Source organism: Haliotis rubra, unplaced genomic scaffold (assembly GCF_003918875.1).
Source record: "Haliotis rubra isolate DU_JTF1 unplaced genomic scaffold, ASM391887v1 Scf136, whole genome shotgun sequence".
Classification (NCBI taxonomy): domain Eukaryota; kingdom Metazoa; phylum Mollusca; class Gastropoda; order Lepetellida; family Haliotidae; genus Haliotis; species Haliotis rubra.
The window spans coordinates 897,701-916,961 of NW_025765292.1; the positions used below are offsets into that span (position 1 = coordinate 897,701).

Consider the following 19,261-nt stretch of genomic DNA (forward strand, 5'->3'; position numbering starts at 1 on the left):
GGATTTTGAAGTATCACTGAGAATTATCAATAATACAGTCTGGACCAGACAATCCAGTGATCAACAACATGCACATCGATCTACGCAGTTGGGATACGATGACAGTGTCAACCAAGTCAGCGAGCCTGACCACCCGATCCCGTTAGTCGCCTCTAACGACAAGCATGGGTTACTGGAGATCGATTCTAACCCGGATCTTTACGGGTTGTTTTTTAGCTGTATTAGATCATTGTATCAGGTTGAGTATTTTGGGGGTATTGTAAACTGATAGCATGGGGTATTTCTCATTCTGGTGACAACTAGAACTCGACTGTTCACGGGCTGTCGTGATACATGTTTGATATTTCTGACTGCGGCGTAAAACAAATGAAAAAAATGAATAACAATAAACGGTTTACATTATACGACAGGTCGAATTGACACTACTCCTTATATGAGAATTGTATTGTCTTCTTGAAAACGAAAACGCACGCACACACACACAACTCGTCACGCGCCCCTTTGCATATATGTCTGCAATTAAAAGGCTTCAGCCTACATCCTTGACCTCCTTTTGCTCATGTCTACAGTATCTGCATCGTCATGCCAATAAGTTAATGTCAATACCGTAAAACCTCTCATTGATTCGTCTGCTTTTATCAGTTATACATACCGATTTGTGCTGAAAGTCAATGTTAGCTGATCCTTATTAAAGGAATCAATCAGGAATCATATTAGATTAAATATGATATAGGTTCGCATACTACATGATATATTCCCAGTGTAAAACAATAAAGGATCACACAACACAAATTGTATCAATATTGCATAACATTTATATTACTCGGATAAGTGACCTCGGATAGTATGGGAGTTACTTCACCTTAGCGCTAAGGTCGCTTTGTACAACGGCACCCAGGGCCTCCTTTCACAAAGCACTAAGGTGATCGTCAGTCACTTAAGTAACCTTAATGCAATGTTAAAGAATGGACGTTAAGGTTAACCTTAGCAGGGAGACTCTATAATTGTAGAGTATCCCTGACCTTAGTAAAGGTTGCTTCGTGAAAGGAGCCCCCGAGTAGTGAGTCGTCGGGGAGTATAATAGGATCAACATGATGTCATCAATGATAGATTGTAGCGTCATCATTATTGTGACGTAATTAACCTGAAGCCATCAAAGACTGGTACATTTGCATTTCGCCAAATACAATATACAACACTAATGGTTACAACACAGAGATACGATGCAAGTTTAAAACGGCCAAGGAGTTTAAATTTAATCAATAAGTGTTGAAATAACTGATATCAAAAGACGCATGGATGAGATCGAGTCTATTCTTTATCCAAAATCATTCTTTCTACATTCTATTTTATATTTCTTGAGCGTAAAAGAACTGGAAACCAAATATTATCACCCAGAGACTACTGAGTGATTTGTGTTGCCATTGTAAGCAGTGACGTCACAATCTATATAAAAATACAAATTCCGGATAATTGGTGTCGATTCTTATTCTGAAGAAAATCACAGAATTTGTATCATACCAAGTTCGTTTTTTAAAAGGTTTACTGTTCGTAGTTTTAATAGCGGTAGCCAGTGAAAGTTTTAACCCCAACCTTTTCCCCCTGTACCTCATATCGACCGGTCCAACACAAGTGGAAAGTCTGATGGCGAGCCTTGTCCGAGTGTTATTGCGATACAAGGGTCCATCTTCTCTTGTCATCCGTTCATCTATTACGACACGACATTACGCTGCGATGTCGGGTTTACTCATTGAAGACCCCAAATTTGCTTGGCTTAAAGAACTTGGATTATCTGCGCAAAACAAGGGTGTATATTACGGTGTTTGGGGAGGCGAGGGTGAGGTGAGTGTATTGGCCGAGCAGAGAGACCGTATTTAGCGACAAGCTCGCTTTATTTGGTGTCACTGTTGGGAAAGTCAGTGCATGGCATTTTATTCATGTTTTAGCAACTGAGATAACACGTGACATTTTAACGACATCGATATGAAGCACTTGAAAAGTTCCATTCTTGTTTTGTGCCACCACGTACACATGGCAATGTAGGTGAAGGTCACGGGGGCGTGACCAATCAGCTTGCAGAAATGTGTTGATATGTACCATTGTCACTTTATTGACAGTGGCCATCCTGACGTGATGAAAACACTCACTAATATTATTCAGCAAATACCTATATCCCTATAAAAATATTGGAAACCATTAGAGTATATAATCATTTTGTCAGAGACATTATACAAATAATCAGCATGTTATTTCCACTGAGTGTGGTTAAATTTTCATGCATATTTCTTGTATTTTCCTGCACAGTTTCATTTTAAATATTTACCTGTGTTTTCAGGAGACAACTTCGTATTGTCCTGCAAATAACCAACCAATAGCAAAAGTTATTCAGGTGAGTCAGTCCTCCTGTGGAATTTGGCAAGCAGAAGTGAGTGGTTGGTACAGATGTCATGATTGTTGCTGACTGTACCAATGTGTTACAGTATATTTCTTTATTGAACACTTATGACACATAGTGAACATATACCAAACACAATATAACTAAAACAGCCATATAATATAGTTATTCCCTACCAAATTCTAGGTAAAATACATTGTTATACTTAAACTTGTTGAAGTGGAACAGTTTGAACATTGAGTTGGTATCGGGTCTAATCTGTAAATTCAATAAATATTATCTACCATGCTTGAGTATATTGTTAAAAATATACACAATTCTATGTTTGTACAATTTGTAAGCACTTGTGATCTGTCTTGTGTGAAATCTTGTCAGAAATAAGAGGAAATTTACAGCTACAGGTGTTGATGAGTTATGGCACTGGGAATTATTTTACTTTTCCTAGGTCCCGGTGCTTTAAGTCCTATGTTTTGATTTAACAATTGTGTCATGACTTCAGAGTATGTCACACAATGCCACTACCCTTAATCATTAATGGTATTTGTGTGAGCACAGAATTCCCCATAGCTCGACATTGTGCGATATGCAACTCCCCGTAAGAGTTTTGTCCTCTTGTTCTGGCTAAATACTTAGATGATTGGTTTCATTACAGGTATGCTCTCAGATTTTGGAAATGTTTTTCCAAGTTAAGTAGAAATTTTAGTGGAAATCATAATGAAAATTGGACAAAATAATTGCACTGATCATGTCATAATCTTGTTTAAATTGCCAAGCTTGCCCAGTTTGGGTTGGTATTAACGTTTTTGCAGTTTTTTACAAACAAATTGTAGCTCATTATTCTGCAAAAACACCTCACACAACAATGTGTAACTGGGAAGTACTGGGGAGGTGGGGTAGCCTAGTGGTTAAAGCGTTCACTCGTCATGCCAAGACCTGAGTTCAATTCCCCATATGGGTACAATGTATGAAGCCCATTTCTGATGTCCCCTGCCGTGATATTGCTGGAATATTGCTAAAAGCGGCGTAAAACAAGATTCACTCACTCACTCACAGGGAAGTACTGATGCATTCCCTGTGTGAAATCTGTGGAGCTCATGGACTTGGGGTTATGGGACAGGCAGGGAAAATGTCTGTGCCAGAACTGCCAGTTGCTACAAGAACATCCAAGGGACAACCAACAAGAGTTGCTCATTGTTTTCATTTGTATGTTATCTTCAGTATCTTGTGTACCTAAAGTTACCTCATACATGTCTCTCCATTTAGTGCTTGACTGAACAGAATAAGCCACGCTTCATGACACCTTAATTCATGACCTTGAAACCCTGAGTCAGGCTTAACTTTAAAATTTGTGGCTACACTTGCCTAATTAGTGATTTTCTTGTTGATTAAGTTTAGACTTTGATTGGACTGGGGCGTCGTTTCTGAATGTTCTGTTTAATTAGTGAGTAATAAGTGCTGATTGTTTTGTTTAAGGGAAATGCTGCTGACTATGAGAAGGCAATCACTGCAACCAAAGAAGCATGGAAAGTATGGGCCGATGTGAGTATATGGTTCACCTGTACCATGGCTTGTCACCAACTTTTCCACTTTACGTCATGACGTGGAATACATGCGTGGACCTTTGAAATGTAGCAGGCTGTGGCGTCTCCAACAGATGACTTCCTCAGTTCTGTGTATGACTGTTGATTGGTCAAGCTGGTTGAGACATCTGACACTAGACCTTGAATATGTTAATAGTGCCATGGACAGACAAGGTCATGCATAATGTACCCATGCTTGGATTACAAGTTAGCTGTGGAGAGAATCCTATGATTTGTTTGAGTGGCTTTCTCGAAGTTGGTGGTATAGAGATGACAAAACTTTATGCTTGAAAGTGGTATAAGAATCTACACTGAAACGTCACCATTGTCAAAATAAAGAAGTTGATCATCCATAAAGTTTTGTCATCTTGAGAATCCTCTGGTTACAGTATATGACCTTGTTGAACTTTAGTGTTTTCATGTGCCTCAAAATGAGATATATTTCATAACTCTACAATTAGCTTTTAAAAAATTATGTCTTTGAAAAATATGTACATAGGGAAAATTGGCTGCTGTTTCTAAATTTTAGCACATTTCTGGTGTAGCTTACTGTGATATTGCTGGAATATTGCTAAAAGCGATGGAAAACTAAACTCACTCACTCAAAATGTGTCCTTTTCTCACTTGTACACATGACAGGGAACCCGTATCACAAAGACATTACTTCGACTGCTGAATGTGTGCCATCATGGCTCAAAGGGCAGTGGGATATCTTAGGGATTAAAGCGTTCACTTGCCACACACTGAACGCAAAAATTCATTTCCCCAAATGGCTACCATGTTTAAAACCCATTTCTGGCGTTCCTATTATTTTTACATGACAGTTGTGTGTGATTGTCATATTTCTTCATAGTAGCATGTCTGTTTGTGCTGGAAATGTTGGTTGACACATTTACAGGTAATTATCTTCCCCACAGGTTCCAGGTCCGAAGAGAGGAGAGATTGTGCGGCAGATTGGAGAGGCATTCCACAAAAACATAAATCTTCTTGGAAAGTTGGTGAGATACTTTGTGATGTGAACATTCACTTGTTCGCAGTTCACAGCATTATGGTAGATCTGTTTATTAGAACTTTGCTAGACACTTAAGACTTACCTTTAAGGGCACTCTGATTCTGGTGTATATGTATACTCAACAAAGAAAGTTAAGGACCACCCCAATATTCAATATTTAAGCATTATGTGGATCACAATATGAACTATTAAATACTTTAATATTGAAAATTGGGGTGGTCCTTAACTTTTTGTTGAGTATATGATCTGAATAGATATTGTTTCTAATGTAAAAAGAATGTTGATTAATTTATTATTATTTCACATGCATGAGATGACCGTGGTGTGTGGCTGCAATGTATGCTTTGGCCACTGGCTTGCCTGTCCAAAGTATTTTCAGGCTGCAGTGGTAAAGCAGGAATAGTGTTGACGGCTGCGTAAAACAACATTCACTCACTGTGTTTCAGCTGGCGATGGAGATGGGGAAGATTGTGCCGGAGGGGGTGGGAGAGGTCCAGGAGTACATCGACATTGCTGACTATGCCGTTGGACTCTCTCGAATGTTTGCAGGACATGTTTTCCCATCAGAACGTAATAAAACAGACATTCAAAATACTTCTGTACATGTATGTGAAGAATGAGACTTGGTTACAAGGCCAGTGTTCTTGAGACTGCTTGTTATTTACCATTTCTCTGTATAAACACTTTTCTGAAATGTCCTGTGACCCGTGAAGGTCTGGGTTAGAATTGATCTTCAGTAACCCATGCTTGTCATAAGAGGCGACTTAACGGGATCGGGTGGTCAGGCTCGCTGGCTTGGTTGACACATGTCATCGTATCCCAGTTGCATAGATCAATGCTCATGCTGTTGATCACTGGATTGTCTGGTCCAGACTCGATTATTTACAGACCGCTGCCATATAGCTGGAATATTGCTGAGTGCGGCATAAAACTAAACTCACTCACTCACTTCACTTTTAACAACTGATTGAAGTGCTTCCAGTTGAACAGAGGAAATATCCTGAGATCATTTGAGATGTGTGTCTGCTCCAGGCCCTGGGCATATGCTGATGGAGCAGTGGAACCCGCTAGGGGTCATCGGGGTCATCACAGCCTTCAACTTCCCCTGTGCAGTTTATGGCTGGAACTCATGCCTCGCCCTCATCACTGGCAACACTGTGCTGTGGTCAGTCACCTTCACCTTTCTCTTGTTGAATTCTAGACTTGCAACATATCATGAAAATTACTAACTGTCATGTGTGACAAACTGTGAGAACAACTCTCCGATGTAAGAGAGGTAACTCTTAAGAAATAGCTCCCACTGTAGATGCTCTCATTCCAGAAAGTGCATGTTGTTTTCTAAAATGTGGAACAATTGAGCAGAGTGCCTTGCTATATTTTCCCCTATTATAGCAGATGAGAAGTACTTTCTGTTATAAATTAAACTGTTGTGGAATGTTGTAAACCCAAAAGAATTAGGGCAACGACCCAATTGTCTGAAGCACATGAATTTTGCTGTTCAGCATTGCATCCCTTTGGCATTCCAGGAACCAATGTTTGTAGGATCTGATCCTGGTTTTCCCTGACTATGTTATTATGTTTGTCAGCTCCAAACCCATTCTTGTTGATTTCACTGCCGTGGTGAATGCCAGAGACCTGCATCAATTCAGGCATCCGTCCCTCTCACATGTTGGGATATAACTGGAACACTGTCAATGTGGGTTTCGAACTCAGTCACTCACTCATCCAACAGCACAAACAGTGGAGATGTGCATGATATTGTTGTGATATATACTGAGAGAATATACCTTCATTGACTGTACATGGATTTGTCTTGTCTACAGGAAAGGTGCCCCTTCCACACCTCTGACGAGTGTAGCTATGATCAGGTAGGTGTCTTTCTTTGTAAATCCTGATTGTGGCCTGTTAAATATAGCCACATATTTATCCTATAAATTTTGATTGGTTATTTATTGTAGCACTTGGGGCTGTGAGGAAGCCTAGAGGTTAGAGCGTTTGCTCGTCACACCGAAGCCCCAGGTTTGATTCCCCACATGAGTACAATATGTGAAGCCCATTTCTGGTGTTCCTACTGTGATATTGTTGGAATATTGCTAAAAGCAGTGCAAAACCATACTCACTCACTCACTCACTCACTCTTGTAGCACTTGATATGACAAAGGCCATGTATTCAGAGTTTATTTTCTTGTTACATTATTTCAGGATTGTAACGAAGGTATTAGAGGACAACAACATCCCTGGGTCGGTGTGCTCCTTGGTCTGTGGTGGTGCTGATATAGGGTGAGGATGCTGCTTTGTGTGTTGTACTTACTTACTTAGGTAGTGGGTAGGCAAGTGGTTAGAGGTGATGCTGGTTCAGTTCCCAGCATCTGTGATGATTTAGTGGGTCGATTGTACCCACCTCTTCTGCCTTGTTATAGTTATACTGGAGATTCATGTAGTTGTAACTGGAGGTTTCCGACTGGGTTAGCTCCCTTGGCTGTCTGCTGGCATTGTAAATACTAGTATGAAAACAGATGTTTTAATTGTTCAGTGGTCTTATGGATAAAGTGTCTGCCTGGAGAGTCGAAGGTCAAGGGTAAGGACTTGTTACTCTGCCAGTGCTCGGCATTAAGGTGATGAAACAGAGCAGATGAGAGCCTGATGATGTACTGATGGGATAGTCATGTTAAGCTGTCTATGTCAGAGGGCTAGCACTCTAAACATTAGTAGACTGGACTAGGATATCTGTTCAATATTGCTATTCTGTTTTTCTGTAGGACGCTGATAGCTAAAGATGAGAGAGTGAACCTGGTGTCCTTCACTGGCAGCACACCAGTAAGTAAAGGGGACAGATGGTTTACTTCAACATGGAAAAGTCAGTTATTGTGTATTTAGCAATGAAATACTGTAATTAAGAAACCTAATATAGAATTAATATCTTAAATATGTATTGTTTCAGTGGAGCACTGACACTTTTTGCTGGAACTACCTAACATCTGATGCTATGTTCAGAGCAAAATCATGATGCTCAGTATGAAAATTGACATATTCACTGATTGCTATGTTGTTTAAGTTAAGTGAGAAGTGGTAATTTCTGTAACTTTGAGGTGTTCAGCAAGGCACTGTTCTGTTGCAGATTGGGCAGAAGGTGTCTCTGATGGTTCAGGAAAGATTTGGTAATGTCCATTTGTTTTCTCTGACCTGTTTAGGGTTAACACTTTCGTATAGGGTTAACACTTTTTATATAGTCTAGCTACCTCTGTGGAGCATTATCGGTCAAGTTGTCTCACGGCACTGCAATTCACTGGCAGAGTTGCCTCCCTTAGATGTTCCAGGATTCAGTGATTGTAGTTTCTGAGATTTACATTGATTATATCCAACTGATCAGACCATACTGATCCCAAGATCTGCATTGATTTAGGTTTTCCTCCAATAAAATGCTAATGTGCTGTGATATTGCTGGAATACTGAGTTTAAAAAAATAATGTCAGTCAGGGTAAAGTAGCAAATGATGACATATACAGGTACATTTAAAAATAAATGAATGTCTGTTTATTGTGAAAAACATTGAAAGTTGTATCAGTAGCTTTTTGTATGTTTCAGGCAAATTTTTGTTGGAGCTTGGTGGAAACAATGCAATAATAGGTATGTTATGATAAATGGAATACAAGAGTCATGTCTTTCATGGGCTCAAATATTCAGTACCATAAACTGAAGGAACTGTGCAGTGATTAGGTTGTCAGAATCGGTCATCAGTACCTTGTTATGAGAGCCTGATTACCTTGTTATGAGAGACTGATTACCTTGTTATGAGAGACTGATTACCTTGTTATGAGAGACCTGATTACCTTGTTATGAGAGACTGATTACCTTGTTATGAGGGACTGATTACCTTGTTATGAGAGACTGATTACCTTGTTATGAGGGACTGATTACCTTGTTATGAGAGACTGATTACCTTGTTATGAGAGACTGATTACCTTGTTATGAGAGATTACCTTGTTATGACTGATTACCTTGTTATGAGAGACTGATTACCTTGTTATGAGACTGATTACCTTGATTACCTTGTTATTATGAGAGACTGATTACCTTGTTATGAGGGACTGATTACCTTGTTATGAGAGACTGACCTGATTACCTTGTTATGAGAGACTGATTACCTTGTTATGAGGGACTGATTACCTTGTTATTATGATTACCTTGTTATGAGAGACTGATTACCTTGTTATGAGAGACTGATTACCTGATTACCTTGTTATGAGAGACTGATTACCTTGTTATGAGAGACTGATTACCTTGTTATGAGAGACTGATTACCTTGTTACCTTGTTATGAGGGACTGATTACCTTGTTATGAGAGACTGATTACCTTGTTATGAGAGACTGATTACCTTGTTATGAGAGACTGATTACCTTGTTATGAGAGACTGATTACCTTGTTATGAGAGACTGATTACCTTGTTATGAGAGACTGATTACCTTGTTATGAGAGACTGATTACCTTGTTATGAGAGACTGATTACCTTGTTATGAGAGACTGATTACCTTGTTATGAGAGACTGTTACCTGATTACCTTGTTATGAGTGTTGACTGATTACCTTGTTATGAGAGTTAATAGACTGATTACCTGTTAGTTATGAGTAATTCTTCTGTGTTCTGATTACCTTGAGATGTTATGAGGGACTGATTACCTTGGTGACTACTCTGGTTGGCCGTTGGTTCAAATTCTAGATTCACACAGATTGAAGCATGGTTATGTGTCCGACCTTTCATACCTTGATGGTACACCATTAAATCACATTAATCATAGGTTTTGTTGGTGTTTGTACAAAACTGAGTTGAGGACATAAGTCATCGTGTCTGTAGGTCAAGAAAAGGGTAGACGATGATCTGTTGATATGCAGTGAAGGACATGACCTAGGCACTTGCATATGTGTGTGTTGTTTCAGATGGAGTGTTGTATGGGCCTCTACACAGTAAGCAGGGAGTGGCCCAGTACCAGCAGGCAGTGGCTGATGCAGTGGCACAGGGAGGCAAGATAGAGTGTGGAGGCAAGGTAGGTCTTACATTAGGGTGTGGAGGCAAGGGATGTCTTACATGAGGGTGTTGAGGCAAGGTAGGTCTTACATGAGAGTGTGGAGGCAAGGTAGGTCTTACATGAGAGTGTGGAGGCAAGGTAGGTCTTACATGAGGGTGTGGAGGCAAGGTAGGTCTTACATGAGAGTGTAGAGGCAAGGTAGGTCTTACATGAGAGTATGGAGGCAAGGTAGGTCTTACATGAGGGTGTGGAGACAAGGTAGGTCTTACATGAGAGTGTGGAGGCAAGGTAGGTCTTACGTGAGGGTGTGGAGGCAAGGTAGGTCTTACATGAGAGTGTGGAGGCAAGGTAGGTCTTACATGAGGGTGTGGAGGACAGGTAGGTCTTACGTGAGGGTGTGGAGGCAAGGTAGGTCTTACATGAGGGTGTGAAACACAGGTGGGCAAGATAGGGTGTGGAGGCAAGGTAGGTCTTACATGAGGGTGTGGAGGCAAGGTAGGTCTTACATGAGGGTGTTTTGAGGCAAGGTAGGTCTTACATTAGGGTGTGGAGGCAAGGTAGGTCTTACATGAGAGTGTGGAGGCAAGGTAGGTCTTACATGAGGATGTGAAACACAGTAGGGCAAGATAGGGTATGGAGGCAAGGTAGGTCTTACATGAGGGTGTGGAGGCAAGGTAGGTCTTACATGAGGGTGTTTTGAGGCAAGGTAGGTCTTACATTAGGGTGTGTGGAGGCAAGGTAGGTCTTACATGAGAGTGTGGAGGCAAGGTAGGTCTTACATGAGGATGTGAAACACAGTATGGCAAGATAGGGTATGGAGGCAAGGTAGGTCTTACATGAGGGTGTAGAGGCAAGGTAGGTCTTACATGAGGGTGTGGAGGCAAGGTAGGTCTTACATTAGGGTGTGGAGGCAAGGTAGGTCTTACATGAGGGTGTGAAGGCAAGGTAGGTCTTACATGAGGGTGTGGAGGCAAGGTAGGTCTTACATGAGAGTGTGGAGGCAAGGTAGGTCTTACATGAGGGTGTGGAGACAAGGTAGGTCTTACATGAGAGTGTGGAGGCAAGGTAGGTCTTACATGAGGGTGTTGAGGCAAGGTAGGTCTTACATGAGGGTGTGGAGGCAAGGTAGGTCTTACATGAGGGTGTTGAGACAAGGTAGGTCTTACATGAGAGTGTGGAGGCAAGGTAGGTCTTACATGAGGGTGTTGACACAAGGTGGGTCTTACATGAGGGTGTGGAGGCAAGGTAGGTCTTACATGAGGGTGTTGAGACAAGGTAGGTCTTACATTAGGGTGTTGAGACAAGGTAGGTCTTACATGAGGGTGTGGAGGCAAGGTAGGTCTTACATGAGGGTGTGGAGGCAAGGTAGGTCTTACGTGAGGGTTTGGAGGCAAGGTAGGTCTTACTTGAGGTGTGGAGGCAAGGTAGGTCTTACATTAGGGTGTGGAGGCAAGGTGGGTCTTACATGTTGAGAGGTTTGGAGCAGGTAGAGTCTTACTTGAGGTGTGGAGGCAAGGTAGGTCTTACATGAGGGTGTGGAGGCAAGGTAGGTCTTACGTGAGGGTGTGTGGAGGCAAGGTAGGTCTTACGTGAGGGTGTGGAGGCAAGGTAGGTCTTACATGAGGGTGTGGAGGCAAGGTAGGTCTTACATGATTGAGAGGTGTGGAGGCAAGGTAGGTCTTACATGAGGTGTTGAGGCAAGGTAGGTCTTACATTGAGGGTGTGGAGGCAAGGTAGGTCTTACATGAGGGTGTGGAGGCAAGGTAGGTCTTACATGAGAGTGTGGAGCAAGGTAGGTCTTACATGAGGGTGTGGAGGCAAGGTAGGTCTTACATGAGGTGTGGAGGCAAGGTAGGTCTTACATGAGGGTGTGGAGGCAAGGTAGGTCTTACATGAGGGTGTGGAGGCAAGGTAGGTCTTACATGAGGGTGTGGAGGCAAGGTAGGTCTTACATGAGAGTGTGGAGGCAAGGTAGGTCTTACATGAGGGTGTGGAGGCAAGGTAGGTCTTACATGAGGGTGTGGAGGCAAGGTAGGTCTTACATGAGGGTGTGGAGGCAAGGTAGGTCTTACATTGAGGGTGTGGAGGCAAGGTAGGTCTTACGGTGAGGGTGTGGAGGCAAGGTAGGTCTTACATGAGGGTGTGGAGGCAAGGTAGGTCTTACATGAGGGTGTGGAGGCAAGGTAGGTCTTACATGAGAGTGTGGAGGCAAGGTAGGTCTTACATGAGGGTGTGGAGGCAAGGTAGGTCTTACATGAGGGTGTGGAGAGCAAGGTAGGTCTTACATGAGGGTGTTGAGGCAAGGTAGGTCTTACATGAGGGTGTGGAGGCAAGGTAGGTCTTACATGAGGGTGTGGAGGCAAGGTAGGTCTTACATGAGGGTGTGGAGGGCAAGGTAGGTCTTACATGAGGGTGTGGAGGCAAGGTAGGTCTTACATGAGGGTGTGGAGGCAAGGTAGGTCTTACATGAGGGTGTGGAGGCAGGGGGCAAGGTAGGTCTTACATGAGGGTGTGGAAGGCAAGGTAGGTCTTACATGAGAGTGTGGAGGCAAGGTAGGTCTTACATGAGGGTGTGGAGGCAAGGTAGGTCTTACATGAGGGGTGTGGAGGCAAGGTAGGTCTTACATGAGGGTGTGTGGAGAGCAAGGTAGGTCTTACATGAGGGTGTGGAGGCAAGGTAGGTCTTACATGAGAGTGTGGAGGCAAGGTAGGTCTTACATGAGGGTATGGAGGCAAGGTAGGTCTTACATGAGGGTGTGGAGGCAAGGTAGGTCTTACATGAAGATGTGAAACACAGTAGGGCAAGATAGGGTATGGAGGCAAGGTAGGTCTTACATGAGGGTGTGGAGGCAAGGTAGGTCTTACATTAGTTTTAGCCACCACCAAACATGGAAGTGGACCTCCTTTATCTCAGCAGTATATAAAAACGTAAAGACAGACAATGCAGTGTAGACAACATGTTGACAGAAGATGGGTAGAAAATTTGAATTATTAATATAATGCCCTGTGCTCAAGTCTGTGTACTATATTTATGTTAAAGTGAATGTATAATTGCTTATACCACTCTGTTCCTTGGCAGGTGATCGATCGTCCTGGCAACTTTGTGGAACCAACTATCATCAGTGGACTTTCCCATGATGCAGCAGTCGTTCAACGTGAAACATTTGCCCCCATTGTGTATGCTCTCAAGTGTAAGGTACGTATGATATCAATAAAACGATGGGATTGTCTGACCCAGAGTGTTGCCTGAAGGGTTAGCCTGGTGGTTGTACTGTGTCTCTGTAGTGGTATAGAAGCGAGGATCAGTGGATAAGCTATACCTGTTATTTAATTACTGCTGTCCTGTGTGTTAGTTCCCTTGATTGTGACTTTTCAGAGTTTTGAGGAAGCTGTTGAATGGAACAATGAAGTGAAACAGGGACTCACCAGCAGCTTGTTCACGAGGAACCCCAACAAGATCTTCAGGTGGATTGGGTATGTTGGTTTTAACAACATCTCCATATGGGTTGGTCGCCTCATCACAAAGAAGTGATATGTCATAGGTATCTAGTCAACAATCATTGGTTGAACTGAGAAGGTTGTGTAAAACAAGATGTAAGGTATGTTATCTACAGCCAGATGTGTACTTTATGTAGTTATTCGTTTGTCGGTCTGAATATGAAGAGTTACCTCCCATGGATGGTAATGCGCAAGGATTACTTGTTGAGCCAGATCTTCCTGTATTGTTGGATCTGATCATGGATCTGTTAGGGCAATGTACTAGATCGCAATGATCACTATATTTAGGAACCCAAAGTACTGTTTGTCTGTGATGTTTTATCCTTGTGCTATGATGTTGCTGATATTGGTCTAACCTCATGAGAAAATTGTTCTTTCTTGTAGCCCCAAAGGATCTGATTGTGGCGTGGTCAATGTTAACATTCCTACCAGTGGGGCAGAAATAGGAGGAGCTTTTGGTAAGTGTACATCCACCTGCCACCTGTAGTTGGAATACCAGAGAGAGTATTGGGTCCATGTTGTAGGATGGGCAAACAGGGTGATCTGACCGGGTACTGGGCATTCTGGTGCCCATGTAAGTAAGTCAGACACAGTGAAGGATCCAAGTAGGTTGCAAGGCCAAGGATCTCAACCCTGTTGTAAGATCATCACACAATGATCCAAGTGGGTATTGAGGCCAAGGATCTCAACCCTGTTGTAAGATCATCACACAATGATCCAAGTGGGTATTGAGGCCGAGGATGTCAACCCTGTTGTAAGATGGTCACACAGTGATCCAAGTTGGTTGCAAGGCCAAGGATCTCAACCCTGTTGTAAGATGGTCACACAATGATCCAAGTGGGTATTGAGGCCAAGGATGTCAACCCTGTTGTAACCACAATGATTGTAAGGCCATGGTCACTCAATGATCCAAGTGGGTATTGAGGCCAAGGATGTCAACCCTGTTGTAAGATGGTCACACAATAATGATCCAAGTGGGTATTGAGGCCGAGGATGTCAACCCTGTTGTAAGATGGTCACACAGTGATCCAAGTGGGTTGCAAGGCCAAGGATCTCAACCCTGTTGTAAGATGGTCACACAATGATCCAAGTGGGTATTGAGGCCGAGGATGTCAACCCTGTTGTAAGATGGTCACACAGTGATCCAAGTGGGTATTGAGGCCAAGGATCTCAACCCTGTTGTAAGATGGTCACACAATGATCCAAGTGGGTATTGAGGCCAAGGATGTCAACCCTGTTGTAAGATGGTCACACAGTGATCCAAGTGGGTTGCAAGGCCAAGGATCTCAACCCTGTTGTAAGATGGTCACACAATGATCCAAGTGGGTATTGAGGCCAAGGATCTCAACCCTGTTGTAAGATGGTCACAGATTCCAATGGCTGTTGTTCTGTTTGATTGTCATTTTAGAAGTTGATATAATAATAAGAAAGGTACGATACTTTATGAACTCTTGCTTGACAATGGTATAAGAATCTACACCAAAACGTGGGATCATAATATAATAAAGAATTTGTTGTCTATTAAGTATCTTACCTTTCTTAGCTATTGGGGTAAAACTCAACTCACTCACTCAACTCTTAGCTATTGTTCTGTTTGAAGTTTCCAGTTTATGTGATGTTGAGTGTAACTGTTTCAGGTGGAGAGAAGCACACTGGCGGCGGACGTGAGTCTGGCAGTGACGCCTGGAAGCAGTACATGCGGAGATCAACATGGTGAGGACCCACCATAAACATGGCTCCTATTTCTGTGACTGATACGAGAGACACACAAGGGAGCTGAACTTCAGTGTTGGGATGTTGGGGATGGGTCATGAATCATCGGGGGAAGGATCAGGAACAAATCACCATTTATGCCAAAGGAATATCATGCTTGTAAATACATGGGTAGTTATTGCATGCAGATCATTGTGATTACATTTCTTGATTTTCACGAAAGGCTATATAGGCAGTTGTCTCAAGAGGCCAAGATGAAGCAGAAAAGCACAATGGGGACATTCATTCAAGGGGTTGTTGTTTTGTGCTCTGACTCTTGAATTGTTTTTACAGAAATATATCCTAAGCATATCCTTCTGATTGCCAGGGGTCTCAGTCCATGACCACTGATAAGAATTTTCACCTTTCCTCAGGTACCAAATTGATCCCCTGGCTTTGTTATAGACCAATACATGACAATGGACAATGTAACCAATTCACTTCAGCTGCCCTATAACTGGAATATTGCTGAGTATGGCGTAAAACTAAACTCACACACAATTCACTTCAATCTGAATCCACTCTTTCCTAGAGATCCTCCAGATCATTAATCCCCCAAATCAAGTCGTAGATTATTGGTGGGTTTTGAGTATTATTGGGGTTCTCAGGAAAAGGATATTGATACTATTGCAATATAGGCACATGTATTGCAAACCCAGTCATGCTGTAGGCTTATTAAACTGACAGAACATGATGACAAAGCTTTCATTCTAATCCCACCGAATTGTAAGTTAGCACATTGCTTGGTAAGTTGTTAATGAGTGAGAGAGATTTACCTATCACTCCTAAATAATATGGTTTGCTTTGTGTGTTTCAGTACCATCAACTACAGCACGGAGTTGCCTCTAGCTCAGGGAATCAAGTTTGAGTAAACACAGGTAGGTCATAGGTTATTATCAGGCCTTTGAGAAACTGATGCTCAAATTATATGATGGTTCAAACTGAGACCACTGCTAAATGTAGCCCACATGACATTAGTTATCAAGCGACATCACACGTAGATATAGCTTTGATGAGACCAGTGAAGTAACATATACAATGCCGTGGGGACCATTGTGACATCATCGTTCTCATGATGTCACAAACAAATGTCATGACTAATCTCTCTGCCTCTGAATCTAGTGACCTGTACTTTTTACACTCAGGTTGTTTGTTGTGTTTGTTCCCAGGCTGAAAAATTTGGGATAATAATTTTGAATGGTAAATAATCTCATGGCAAACAAAAGCTTTTATCAACTCTGTTTGTTATGTTAGCTATCTTGGGTGGGATTTCTTTTATACGACACAGACTTGTGGTCTGAATATCTGTTACTTTGGAGTGTGACAACACACAAATGACGAATGACATGCTGCACTATCATGGATATGCTGCTGCACTATCATGGAAGTGCTGCACTATCATGGATGTGCTGCACTATCATGGACATGCTGCACTATCATGGACATGCTGCACTATCATGGACATGCTGCACTATCATGGACATGCTGCACTTTGCACTATCATGGATGTGCTGCACTATCATGGACATGCTGCACTATCAGGGATATGCTGCACTATCATGGACATGCTGCACTATCATGGATATGCTGGTCAACCTTCAGTATTATTATAGGATATTTATATAGTGCACATATCAACGCAACTAGTACATGCTCAAGGCGCTGGCAATTTCTTCCCTTGATCATTGGATGTCAATCTCAACGGCACATCGTATTATCAATCTCAACTCCTTGGGGAGTATACAGCTCTTGCAGCCACTAGGCACACCGAGTTATTGCGGCTTTCCCATCCTTACGAGGTACTCATTCACAGTTGGGTGGACTGGGACACATTGTCACAGTACTTTGTCCAAGTTTACTGCATGTTGCTGTACCCGCAACTAGGTGTTTGCACGTATTTATGTGGCCACCATCTGGTCATATACCAACGGATTCATGGGTTCTTTTAAGTGCACAGGGTTGTGTACTGTACACTAGGGGTTGTGACAACACTGAAAGAGTCTGCACACAAAGTTGTCTCCAAGGTTTTTACACCCGGTCACAGGTGGGCTCGATCCTGATACCTCAAGCTCGCTGGATCACTTGCCTGGCACCTTAGACAGCTCGCCCACCATGCCCAGTACCTGTGTTCATCACCGTAATTGACATAGCCAACATTAAACACAAAAGTATATCCACCATCAGCCCCTGCAGATTGTTTGATGTAGTAAAAGATACACCAAGTCAAGTGATGTAGTGGGCATTGGTGGCCCAGTCATCTGAAGGAACGCAATTTCTGGTGCAACAGTAACAGAATCCTGATATCCACAGTGAAGTGTGTAGGAGGTCCTAGCCATCCTTCTTCATACACCTGAGGGTTCTCCTTCTGACAGACAGACAGATGCACCATACATGCATGCACCCACACATGCATGCACCCACACATGCATGCACCCATCCCTGCACTCACCCACCAAGACATGCACAAACACACACACACAGTCACCCATGCATCTACCCATGAACACACACACATAGTGATGCACCCACGTGATGTTTATCCCCATTCATCGTTTTCTACATGATGACAGTTTTCTATCTTCCAGAGTCCCAGAGATGATACTCAAGCAGGCATTCCCAGCTGGGTGAATCTCTCACTGAAGACACTGACAGAGTATACACTACAAGTTGTGCCAAGCTCCACAGATACCTGTCAAGCAACTTATAGACCTGTAATTTGACATGATATGCAGACTGTTTCAGTATTAACTGTTATTGTATATGTGGACAGTGTTTCATCCCGAGATCTTGCTGCATTTACTAATAGTGCTAGTCTAAGGGAATTAGGATTTCTAGGTATTGCTGATGAAGACAGGACAGGTCGTTTTCATTTGTTATATTTGCATATGCTTGAATTAACAACTGCAGATTTATTTCCTTTGTAAATAGTATCTGTTGTTTCCTTTGGCCAAGTTGTACTGTTTAAAATACTACAGTTGATATACAGATTGACAGTAATAATGATGCATGCCTTCCTCTTTTGAGGGTGTGGTTTGGGTATTCATTCATTCACCCTGTACAATCTTATATGAACATAAGTACCTTTTTAAGATACAAAACGATGGAAACATTTACCCCAGATTCAGAGTCTCAATAGTGGCATTATATCACTTTTGTGTTTTTGACTGAGTGCTAGTTGTTTGATACAAATATTGTCAAATATGTACTACATATATTTTACTCAATAAATGTGAGATTTGATTACCGTTTGTTCTGTGTTTTCTCGTGACAAATTGGATGAGAGTGCCCCAAGAATCATCATAGTAAGCTAAACTGTTGCTGAAGTCATTATAGGCAAGAGGGGTACATTTTGTGTTTTCATATTCGAACAGAAATATGTCTATCCTTTTGTGAAAAGGTACATTCGTTCGTTGACAGAAATAACATAAAACATGTTTTTATATTAATACACAATGTGTTTTAGATAGTGATCAAATGTAACAAATGCTGCATTACACTTTCTTAGTAAAGTGCACTCTCATTGGGAATTGGAACCCTATGTAACTGGGATTGTAATATAACATTTGTTAGAGTTTTATATTCAACCCATGTGTAACACAGTACACAGCAATGGCGACCTTAATGTTGGGACAAGAACCTTCCATTAACTCGGTGTAGCAAGTAAATATCAAAACATTAGTTTGGAAGCACCTCAGAGATACGTTTACCACAGCAACATCTGATGTCTCCCCAACTGAAGGTACTGGTAAACCCAGTCAGGTCATGGCTTTGGTTTTCTGGGACTCCAGTAAATCCTCCTAGTTGTCTAACTCACAAACGCCAGACCATTAATGACCAATAGTGATCTTCAGGGGCAAGTGCATGAGAATATCTGGGCTTAATGTCATGGAAAAGGCGCTGGGATTGTGTTTTTCCACCAGGACAATGCACCCGTGTGGCTATGTAACGCTGTGGATTTGAAGTCATTACATATCTTTGGTGTCCACCTCTTCACAAAGAT

General features: G+C 42.1%; 1 protein-coding gene across 1 annotated transcript; it reads left to right on the forward strand.

The window, feature by feature from the left end:
• Positions 1–1,600: 1,600 nt before the first annotated feature.
• LOC124268093 (alpha-aminoadipic semialdehyde dehydrogenase-like) lies at positions 1,601–18,501 on the forward strand. Its single transcript, XM_046703111.1, has 18 exons — positions 1,601–1,842; positions 2,336–2,389; positions 3,869–3,934; positions 4,893–4,973; positions 5,434–5,557; positions 6,020–6,152; positions 6,811–6,855; positions 7,190–7,267; positions 7,747–7,804; positions 8,106–8,145; positions 8,573–8,614; positions 9,923–10,029; positions 13,091–13,207; positions 13,388–13,485; positions 13,894–13,967; positions 15,147–15,222; positions 16,079–16,139; positions 17,847–18,501. The coding sequence occupies exons 1-17, from the start codon at positions 1,645–1,647 to the stop codon at positions 16,131–16,133; spliced, it is 1,446 nt and encodes a 481-aa protein (XP_046559067.1). The 5' UTR covers positions 1,601–1,644; the 3' UTR covers positions 16,134–16,139; positions 17,847–18,501.
• Positions 18,502–19,261: the final 760 nt, after the last annotated feature.